At 38.4% G+C, this 12,102-nt stretch overlaps 1 protein-coding gene across 17 annotated transcripts in view; it reads right to left on the bottom strand.

The window, feature by feature from the left end:
• Tanc2 (tetratricopeptide repeat, ankyrin repeat and coiled-coil containing 2) overlaps nucleotides 1-12,102 on the bottom strand; it is a 320,432-nt gene that overhangs the window by 108,045 nt on the left and 200,285 nt on the right. For all 17 annotated transcript variants that reach the window (XM_039086155.2, XM_039086153.2, NM_001191653.1 and 14 more), the window contains one exon: nucleotides 10,242-10,367. In XM_039086155.2, the coding sequence (XP_038942083.1) occupies nucleotides 10,242-10,367 (126 nt within the window). The remainder of the gene's footprint in view (nucleotides 1-10,241; nucleotides 10,368-12,102) is intronic.

Here is a 12,102-nt window from a genome sequence, read left to right as displayed (position 1 = left end):
CAGCAAACTATACTATCCATAATTTACGTTGAAATGCGTATAGAAAGACAGGTTAAGTCTGATGTGGATACATAGAAAGGTGTATGAAAAAACCAAGGTGGTGGTAGATAAGCACTTATTAATTTTGTAAACTCCTTGTATATCTGAAAATTTTAAACAAAATAATATACAGAGAAAATATTCCAACTGGGACTCAAGTAAGGTGAGTTTTAGAAAGAAACGTTTTCAAGGGATATGAAAACCACTTTCTTGGGCTTGTGGGAAAGCTCAGTGGATAAAGGTGCCACCAAGGCTGGTCAGAATTCAATCCCCAGGTCATTCAGGGCAGAAGCAGAAAACTGACGCCCACAAGCTGTGCTGATGTCTGCGGACACAGGTTACGGTGCATGCATAGACCCACATGCACACACAGACACACAGACAACTGACAAATAAACGTAACCCTCCAGACTCACTCAGCGTGTGCACGTTTTCAGTGAAAACTGTGCTTGTGGCAACAAATGAACTATTTCGAGGAATATTCTATATAAGCTCATCACTAGTTATAATTATATATTTAGGTTATGGAAAAAATCTTTTTTAAAGGCAAGGATAAACCTTAAAAAACAAAAACAAAAACAAAAGGAACACCAAATAAGCCCAAGATTTACTAACACTAACCAACCTGCTCATCCAATGCTAACAGAAAGAGCCAAGGGCAGAGGAGGCAGGACGGAGGGCAGGGCGTGAGCCTTCTAAGTGGCTTTGACTACATGTACTTACTAAGGGACAATCCCATGGTCACTTGAAACAAAGTCACTTCGGGACTGGTACATAATACTGATAGGGTCTGGTACAAATACAGTACAACCGTGCGAGCTTGCATCCTCCCACAGCGAATACAAAGTCGAGCGTGGAAATATCTCTCAGAGTAAAAGGTAATTTCTGGCTCATCCTTACCGTTCATGCCAGCAAACTAGTTTTTACACAAAGTAAGAGACAAACACCTATGCTTCAAACAAAACTTGAAAATATTACTAACACACACTACCCAAAAGGCTTATTTATTTAGGCAGGGTTTTTCTAGGTAGTTCAGGCCTGACATGTAACTTTCAGTCCTCCTCCGCCAGCCTCCCAGGGACAGGAACTGTGGGGTGAGCATGCCGACCTGCAGCTCAGCTACTCTCCTTAAACAGCTTTAAAACTTCATCATCACCATCATCATCATCACCACCACCACCACCACCACCACCACCACCATCATCATCATCATCATTATCATATGATGTGTGTATACGTGTGTATGTGCACATGTGTGCAGCATGTGCTTGTGTGTGTATGTGTGGGTGTGTATATTCAATGGCACACTGGTTCTGGTTTGTTTATTCTGAAGAGACATTTGGGGCTGGGGAGAGATGCTCAACAAGTACAGACACTCGTCACCAAGTCTGATGATTTGAGCTTGATCTCTAGGACTATTGTGGCAGAAGGAAATGACTGCAGCAGGTTTCCTTTGATTCTGGGGCACACACATATGTATACATACACATAGAGCACATAAAGAAAGCTAAACAAAGAGAGAAATATTTAACCAAGGCAGGGTATCACTTGTCTACTGAGTTGCTATAAGGGCTGATTAACTGGCAAGAGTCAAGCCCTGCTTGTTCTGGGTCCTCAGCAAAAGAGCAATGGAGGCGGGCATTCCCACCTCAGGAAATAAATCTTTAAACATGTGGAACAATTTGAATCAGGTCCTATAAAAATAGTGTAAAGAGAATGGTCTGAAAAATGTTTATGCTAGATAAATTCTGTTAAAAAAATTGAAGCAGAAACAGCTTTTGGACAAGCAGGAAAACCTGGCAGAATGGGTAAAATGGTGGAGTCAGGACTAAGATGCCTCTAGTTCGGTCTGTCTCTGGTACTTGCTATCTGTGGCCTAGTTTCTTATGTTAGCAACTTGTCAGTCTTCTCATCTTCATATAAGGTAAACAGCACCACTCTGAAGAATGCGTGTAATTGTTTAGGACAGAGTCTATCTGCAATCATTTCCCCTATTGTGAATTAAAACAGACACTTAGGGAAACCACTCAATCATCTCTATCCCACAGACACTTAATTAAAAAACAAAAAACAAAAAGAATACTGAGAACGTATTGCCTCTTTTCAGGCCTTCTTCCCTTTGAGGTTTCTGCCTTATCTCCCTTCTTTCTTTGACTACCCAACTTTTTCAAAGAACTATTTAGCAATCTTCTTTCATGATAATAACTCAGAGCCTGCAATCTTTAGAGTAGGACTACATTCATGTTTTCGATTTTCAGAAGAATCCAATTCTAGAAGGAGAGTGATTTATGTATGCCTCTTCAGCCACTTTTCCACGTTGGGATTCTTCAATAGCCACTGTGGAATAGTCTCCATGCTATCTTACAAGCTCCAGACAAGCATGAGGAAGTAGGTGTGACAGTGTGACTCCATCTATGAACCAGCCCAGAGCTTCTTACTGTGAGAAGGAACCTGGAGGAAGAGGGCAGCACAAGGGTTGAGCTCAATAAATCTCTGTTCTCCCAACCACTACTGAAGTGTAAGGTCAGGAATTGAAATGTGACCGTCCATAAACAATCATCTGTGTGTAAAATTGATTCCTCAGATGGAGAGGCACACACCAGGCATTCAAACATGTTGGTGGGGTTGTCCTGGCAGGACTAGGAACCTCTGAGCCCCCACTCTTAAAAATTATATAGGTTTGGCACTGTCCTCACATAGCAACACCCAACTAGGAATGACATTCGGCATTTTCTTCTTGTGGTGGCTAGAATGAGAAAGACCCCCGGAGACTCATATATTTGAAAACTTGGTAGCCAGCTGACTGGACTATTTAGAAAAGGATTTGAAGTTGTGGCCTTGTTGAAGAAGTATGTCAATAGGGGTGGAGGTTAGTCTGAAGTTTCCAAAGACTGTGCCATTTTTCGTGTGTGTATATGTGTGTGTGTGTGTGTGTGTGTGTGTGTGTGTGTGTGTGTGTGTGTGTGTATGTCTTTCTGTGGTTATAGATCAAGATGTGAAACCTCAGCTGTTTCCTCACTCTGAGATCATTGACTCTAGCCCTCAGAAATGGCAAGTCAAATTAAACACTTTCTTTTATAAAAAAAACAAAACAAAACAAAAAAAAACTCAGAGCCTGGTTTCTACCCACATTACTGTGCTGAAATTATTTTGATTAATGCCACTGATTGTTAAGTGATTTATTTTCTATTTTTATGCTTCACATTATGATTTCACATTGTTATGATTTTACATTGTTAAACCAATCCCTAACTCTTGATGGGGTGGGTCTTCCTTTATGACCACCCCAGAATCCTTGGTTTAAATGTATTACTGCCCCCCCACACACCTCAGTGGGTAGTTTAAAGTCTGTTACAGCTTTTTAAGTGATGATGGTTCTTGGGCTTAGATTTCTAGTCTAGACCTCAATCTTAAACTCTTGGGCATCATTTCCAACAACTCATGACCACTGTCTATGAAGCTGTGTCTGGTAGTGTAGGTCTGTTGTCCCAGCTACTCTGGGAGGCTAAGCCGGGAGGATTGTGACTTCAAGGTTCTTGGGCTAGCAAGTTTAATGCTAACTGACAACTAAATGAGACCCAACCTTAAGATAAAAAGTGGTCCAGGGCTGTAGCTAGAGCTGCGTGGCTTGACCTGCATGCAGGAGGCTCGAGGTTCAAATCCACCATCTGAGGGAAAAGTGAGTCATCTACTTGGATACTTAACAGGAATTATAAATTTAGAAAACTTCCCTAAGACTATTTTGCCTCCTTGAGAAGTGCGTTTCTTGATCACCATTTGCTTACACAGGTAGTAAAGTATTACTATGTATCCTATCTTCTAAGCCAAAAACATGGGACTTAGGACTTCTTCCTGCTTCATCCGAATAACTATTAGTCACAGTGTTCTAAGTTTTCTAAAGTCAGGGAATTATACATTACAGTGTAGCTAAGGATGACCCTAAACCTCTGAGCTTCCTGCCCCTTTCATGTGGTGCTAGGAAGCATACCCAGGGCATGCTGGGTAGGTACTCTACCAACTGAGCTGTATCCCGAGCCCCTGACACGGGTCTTACAGGACAATATCTGTTTAAAAACCAATCTAGAATCACTTTTGATTGGAATTCTCAGGGAGAGGACAGAGATCATCAGAGAACAATGAAAGAAACAAGGAAAACCCAGTTCCTAGAATGGTTATCACTTTCTATATACTTCATCAAATTTAGGTTCTCATATATAGGGAAAATACAAAAAGTAATGTCTTTAAATGAGAAAGATTTATAACATGCATGTAACTATGTCAACTCAGTTGAAGTTTTGTATTATTAAACTGTTGGCATTGAGAATGAGACATATTTGTTTTTAGATATATCAAAACTAGTTATTCTAATTACTTGAAATTTAAGAGTAACATTTCTAAGTGAACTTTTATTAATGAAATTTTGTAATGAAACTTTGCAAATGAAATTTCCAGTTCTATAATTTTATTATTAGTATCTTGGGAAATTATTCCATAAAACACTTTACATATAAATCCTAAATTATTTTAATGAATTCAAAAGTGTTGCAAAGACATTAGCCCACTGAATTTACTGACATTATGGTTACTTCAATTGGTTTTTTTGCTGATTTTTTTTTACACTTCTGAGAAATCTTAATCTGAAGTCTAATTCAGTTGAAAGCATCACTTATAAAAACTTTTTATGTATTAGCTCTTACTTGGGTTTTCTAATCTTAAGATTTATTAATTTACCAAGTAAGACTGGTTTATATAAAAACCAGACCTGTGTAATGGCAGAGCAACTCTAACTCAGTGTTTAGTTAAAGAAGCAAAGCAAAGCAAAGGAAAAAGAGTGCAGCCAGACAGCTAAGCAGGTGGAGGAACTTCCTGCCGAGCCTGATAGCCTGAGCCTGATCCCTAGGACAGACACACAGGGAAAGGAGAGAACAGACTCCTGTAGGCTGTCTCCTGATCTCCACGGGCATAATACAGCACATGTGCACCCTGTTATCTTGACAAAATAAATAAATAAAATGTAATAAAAACTACTCAAACATGGCAGTCTAGATTTTATCAGATGTTAAAAATGTTCAACTTAAATTATGAATTTTCAAAATTTAAGGCCCTCTGTAGAAGAGTTGGCTATGGGGAAAGAGAGAGATCTCACATAACTAGGGCACACAGTTTGCTATCTAACGGTCACATGTTGACATTGTGAATGTAAGCGTCCTCTAGCTTTTGAATTTACTTAAGAAGGACATTTAATATTGTTTATTAAAATAATAAACAACAGCGATTAAAAATACTGATGGAAATATTCCCTTGTAACTGTGCCAGTCAGCTAGGCAATGATCAAGATGACTAAGCAAGCCCAGGGCTGCATGACTCGGTGGGCTAACGCGATAGCATCCAGCTTCATGACATGCATCTTAGTCAGCTTAATAAAGAATTCATTGTTTCAGAAATGTGACGGACTCATACATGCTGTGATGTACTCATTTTATTTAATGAAAATTAAGCTTACTGCTTTGAACGCAGGAACTCAAAGCCAAGTTAACAGTCACAGGACCAGTTTTGCAAAACTTGTGCCAATAACCAGATAGCAGCCGTTTCACACTTGCCCTCCATCCTGGTGTTTGCCAAAGTAGCAATTCACTAAACAGAAAGTCTCTAAATGTCTTTATGTAATGAGAGTTAGTAAAGGACTAAGGAAAACAACATATATTGAGAAATGAAGTTTTAGTAAGTAACATGCAATCTCTTCAAGTAAAACTGTATGATTATAATTTAACAATAGGCAAGTTAGGGCCTTATCACTAATAATTTTTCACTAATTCCCTACAGATTGCCTGAAGTCCCCATGTGAGCATTCATATTGTGTATTTAACTCCTTGGTTCCCTTTTAATGCTCTATCATACAATGTAGTACTTCTACCTGTAAAAAACAACTATTTTTTCCTCTCTCAACAGTCTTTTGTCCTTTTGATGGCATAAAAGACTTACTTCACTGAGGTGGTCTAAAGAGATGTTTCATTGTATTTTTAGCATAATCCCCTGATAACGCAATGATGATTAAATAAAAAATAGAACTTTTCAAGTTATTATGAAACTGTCAGTAAAACAACTTCACAGAGCTAATTCAATTGACTATTTCTATAGACAGACTTTAAGGGCAGGCTAACAGTTCTGCATCCCACACTAGAATACAGCGTTATGACTATAAAAAGGAGTGTGAGTGCTGACACTAGCCAGGGAGCCTCTGCTGCCTTCTGCAAAGGGACCAGAATGGTGTTCTTAGGTGACTTCCTTCTCTCTACTGTTGGGCAGAGATTTTGGAAACATCAATTTTTGGTAGAACAGCTGGTCAGAACAGCTGTATTTAGAGAATGAAAACGGCTTTTCACTAATGAAGCCAATGTTCAAATATGTGACTTGATGATCAACCAAGATATTACCCTAATAACCTTTGTGTCAACAGTCAAAAGACAAACTACTCTTAGGACTCAACAATCCAGTTATTGTTAAGGTAAATTTGAAATGAACTCTACTCATAAACCATGCTCATAAACAACTTCTAACTTCTAAAAACTCTCAGAATACTCACCCATTTGCCTTTCTGTAAACAGACTATACAGTCCTTGAGACATAATACTCATTTTCAACTATAATAATATTCTTTAAATTGCTTATTGAAGTGTCTGGGGACCCTTCGGGACTTCCAAGACATGTTTGGGGTCCTTAAAACTGAATTTATTAATTTATTGTTATGACACTAAGAGGTTATTTTCCTTTTACCAGGTTAGTCTTTTTTTTTTTTTTACAACTATGTAGTAGAATTTTCTATACCCTTTTAACATGTAAAAAAGATCTTTTATTTTTAAGATGAATAAACACTTATTTTATTTAGTGAGCATGAGGTGTCTTTTTCCGTGCATGTATATATCTACACCATGTGTACTCCTGGTGTCTGCAAGAGCTCAGAAGAGGGTGTTGGACCCCTCACTGGAGTCAGGGATGGCGGGGAGCTACCACATGGGTGCTGGAAACAAACTTACTGCAAGAGCAGCGAGTGCCATGTTTCCACGAATCCACCTTCCCAGTCCTGAACAAACAGGTATTTTAATGACCTCTATTATTTTTAAAAACCTACTACTATATTTAAAAGCTGAAACTAGTGCTTGACATATTAGTTTATAATATGGTTAAAAAGCATCTCAAGTCATATAAATAAAAGCTTTTTAGAACCCTAAATAATGTAAGAGCATAGCGCTATGAGTATTCACAGTGAACATATTTCAGGCAGTTTTTATACTTTAAATCAATTAGTCAATACTATTAGTCATCACTGGATACACTATAGGTGCATAGTCAGTACATGCATCTCTTTTGCATTTTCAAATGTTTTTATTTCACAAATAAATTGTAACAAATTTCATATGAAGTCATTGCAAATACATAAATCCTTTATATACTCTTTTTTTCTTTTATTGGATTTTTTTTTAATTCACATTTCAAATGTTATTCCCTTTCCCAGTTTCCCAGACGTAAGTCCCCTATCCCATCCCCCTCCCCTCAGTACACACCTCTTTAAATACTCAGCATTATACAATATTAGAATTGTTACTAAGGGGAAAAAAACCACGTCTGGCTGGAGAGATGGCCTAGTGGATAAGAGGGTTTGCAGAGGACTGACTAGACTTCAGTTCTGAGCACCCACGTCGAGCAGCTCACAATCTCCAGTAACTTTAGCTTCAGGGGATCTGAAACCTTCTGTTGGCCTCAGTGAGCACCTGCACACATGTACACATACGTCCACACTCACTGATAAACACACAAAACCAAGCCTATTACACTGGGAATGTAGTTTAGTGGCACGTGTAAAGCTTTAGGTTCAGTTTCAGAGCAGCTAGACCAAAACAAAACAAAACAAAAGCTATTTCATCAAACAAGTAATACTTTAAAATATGATCATGTGCGTGCGCGCGCGCGCGCGCACACACACACACACACACACACACACACACACACACACACACACACACACGATGTGCCTCAGTGAGCAGGTGGAGGTAAGAGGAGAGCTTGTAGGAGTTAGTTCTCTTCATCCATCTGTGGTGCCAGGGATTAAACTCAGGTCTTCAGACCCGGGGTAAGTGTCTTTACCTGCTGAACCATCTCACTGGCCTCTAGAAATTAACCATATTGAAATCATCTTCAATCATTTTACTTTTTTGGGGAGTGACAAAGGTAATTTTAGTTCAACTGTAATTAGGAAAAACATTTCAAACTGAAATCTGATTGTAATTTATATGTTTGAAGATGGTGGATGTCAGGAAAACCATCTGATTATGAACCTACAGGAATGTGGAAAGTTTTAGATACAGTAATCCTAAGTTATACAGGATTGCTAAGAAGGTCTACGGTCTGTCCAAGTTGTTTGCTTTCTTTTCTCACCAATATTCTTTATTTCATATCAGAAATATGGATTCAATTTCTTTGTAAATAGTCATCAAGATTACATGTTACTTTTTTGAGCTTGATTATTTCCCAGAGCATGCTAATTTTGGAGTAATGAATTAGAGTATGCTAATTTTAGAAGGCCAAACTACTAAGTAAACACCCTGTCTCTTCTCGATCAATACACTCATCTGGAAAGCATGTTCTAATTGATTGCTCAGTGTAAATCTCTTGGGAAACAGAGACAGCCTGAAGACACCAAAACACTAACATAGCGACTTCACTAATGGGAAGGCACAGCTTGAGTGCTAATGCAGTCTTTTTGAAGGAGTATGAAATTAGTATCGTTAGAAACACTTTTTCTCAGACTTTGTAAAAAAAAATAGGTATACTTTGGAAAAAAAATCTATGGATGTACTTTAATTACTTGAATCTTCAGGCTGAAGCTAAATAATGAAAAAATATAGTAAGCAGCTAGTATAAGACAAACTGTAGAAGCAATAAATATACGCAGAGATTAGGAACCACACTAAGAGACTGACTATTGTTGGTGTGCCTGTGACAACACAGCGGTACAATCGGTCATCTTAGGTGTCCATCTGCTTGGCTATTACTGCAAAGCTGTGAGGAAACTGGTTTCCAGAACGGGCAGTAGGCATGAGTGTGTTCTTTCCCGTGTGAGTACTGCTGCTTAGGGAAGGGAAGCAAATCAATATAAAACAAGCCATGAAATAAATACCAGGAGCTACAGATCTCTGGGTATCAAAGGAATGCTATGTGTTAAAAGCTATCAGAGAAGGTTTGTTGGAACAGAGGCACAGAAAACAGGGACAATCTCCTCAGTGAGACGGTTCATGATGAAATGAAAGAAAAGACTATGTTCCTTTTAGAGGAGCCACAGAGAAGACAGTTCCCTATAATGGTTAATTTTCATGTTATCAACTTGAAGGGATTTAGGATCACCATGGAAACACACCTTTGTGCAGCATCCATGAAGACATTTCCAGAAAGACTTAACTGAGGCAAGAAGACCCACCCTGAATGTGGACAATACTGTCCTGTCCTCTGGGTTGGGGTCCTGGACTGAACACAAAGCAGAGTGTGAGTTTGAGCACTGACACTCCTGTCTCTGCTTCCTGACCAAGGATGAGTGTGATCAGCTGCCTTGTGCTCCTGCTCCACTCCTTCCTCACTGTGATGAACTACACCTTCCAACTGTGAGCTACAACAGCTCTCCTATCCTGAGATGCTGTGTATTCTGCCCCAAGAGGGAAGAAAGTAAGTAACAGAGTGCATAAGTGGGTCAAAGCGTGTCGGTCAGCTGTTGCCACAACTGTCTGAAACGCCAAGAAAATAAATGGATTCTATGTTACAAAACAGTACATTAAAAGTGAGAGAAATTTTATAGGAAAGTACAGATCAGGATGCAGTTCACCTCCAATGTGGTCAGGCCTGACATTGGTCAACAGTTACCTCTGAAACTCAGGAGCCTAAAGCTTTCCTCCACCCCCACTTGCTCTTCCCACTTGGCTTCTTTCGAAATTACAGCGTGTTTCTATAAGAACAATCCATTTGTGGAAATTACAGCGTGTTTCTATAAGAACAATCGATTTGTGGATCTATCCAGTGACATATTAAAGTAGATCAGTTCACTCCTTAAAAGGAAGATCAAGCTTGGGGATAGGAGAAAAATAACTTTTTTAAGAAACATTTCTGTCCATTTCCCCTGTACTCACACCCCGCCCCTCAGCCCTCGGTATTCTGACCTCTGAGATCCTGCTGTGTGCGAGCACCACTCATGCTCTGTCTTGGCATTCGAAGAGACGTCCTCAAAGGAGTATGTCTCTGCTCATCCAGGTAAGCAAGGTCCTCCAAGTGGGCAGAACTGGTGGCTGCCAAGACAGAAAGGATTTACTTACCATGTGTAAGTTTAGACAACTTTTTTTACTCAGTTGCTGTATGGCATACCACTGAATCAAAGCTTACATGAGCAGAAACCCCTCCCCAAACAATATATAATTCATTAATTTTATCTTTACAACACCAAATCTTTAAAAAAATTTAAAACTTCATTCCACCTGATTCTTTGAGCTAGAACACGACAGGTCTGTGGTTCTATAACATTAATAGAGAATATATATTTCCAATTCAAATAGATGAACAGAAACAAACTAGAAAAGTCTAAAATTATCATTAAGTTGTAGATAATGGTATACACAATTTAATATTTTAAAACAGGTGTTCAGTCTAATATAAAATGCTATTTTGCTTTTAAATGTCTGAGCCATGAAAATTACAATAGAAGAAATAAAAGGGAAATTTCTTGATGCTGCTGAAAGAAACAAATGTACTTCTTAAAATTAAGTGGGAAATAAAACATTGTTTATATGAATGTTTTAGCTTGAAAGAAATATCTGAGCATTGTTTTTTTCCATAAAATTATGGTTACCAACTTATCACTGAAGATTGGCATAAATACGTCAAAAGAGAAGAAAAAGAAAGCCCAAGGCTTATTATTTTTTTTTTTAATGACTGTGGGGCCTCATATGTTTTTCCACAAAATTCCTACACATTACTTTTTTTGTAAGAAATTCTATTACATGTGAGGTTTACAGAAGATGGTGTGCTATAGTTAGTTTCTTGTCAGCTCGACACAAGCTAGAGTTATTTTGGGAAGAGAAACCTCAATTGAGAAAATTCCCTTATTAGATTGCCTAGAGGCAAACCTGTGAGCATTTCCTTATTAATAATTAATGTGGGAGGACCCAGCCCATTGTGGGTACCACCCCTGGGCAGGTGGTCCTGGGTGGTGCATAAGGAAATAAACTGAGTAGGCTATGAAGAACAAACCAGCGAGCAATGTTTCTCCATGATTCCTGCTCTGACTTTGGAAGGTGTGACCTGAGCGTTGTTTAGATGAAATAAAATCTCTCCTCCTCTAGCTGCTTTTGCTTATGGTGCTTTACTATAGCAATGGAAACCCAACTAAGACAGATGATATGGTAGTTTGCCTAGAAAACTTTACAAGCCACTTTTGTTACCACTATTACATATCACCTTATAAAGAACAAAAGAAGAAGCAAAAAGGGGGTAGAGAAAACAGCCTGGAATCCTCCTAGCTTAGGGAAACAAGTCCACAGACAGAAAGTACAGTAGATCACAGGTAAGATGTCAGTGACTGAACTTTGGAAACAGTACTTACTGATCTGTTCATTAATTTATTCACTCAGTAAGTACAACAAAAGTGGCAGTAAAAATGCCAACACTGTTTCTTAATAGTACTTTTGCCATGCTTCTTTCTCTTCGAGATAAAGTCTCACTGTGTAGCCTGGAGTTGTAGACAAAATGGGTGGTAGTGGGAGCATCTTCATAGAAGGAGGGGAAAGAAGGGAGGAGAGATGGGAGAGAAGGGAAAAGGAGATAACATTTGAAATGTGAATACATAAAATAGCTAATAAAAACTTTAAGTAGTATTTTTATGCATTAGTAGCAAAAATTCTAAATAAAAAAGTAATTAAAAAATCAATCTCATTTGTCATAGGTTCAAAGAAAAAAAGAAAAAAAAAACAAATGAAGTATTTAAGAATAAATTTTATACCCAAAGTAAAGGAGCTCTATAATAAAAAC

This window comes from Rattus norvegicus, chromosome 10 (assembly GCF_036323735.1).
Source record: "Rattus norvegicus strain BN/NHsdMcwi chromosome 10, GRCr8, whole genome shotgun sequence".
In the NCBI taxonomy this organism is placed as follows: Eukaryota; Metazoa; Chordata; class Mammalia; order Rodentia; family Muridae; genus Rattus; species Rattus norvegicus.
This window is presented reverse-complemented; position numbering and strand designations above follow the sequence as displayed.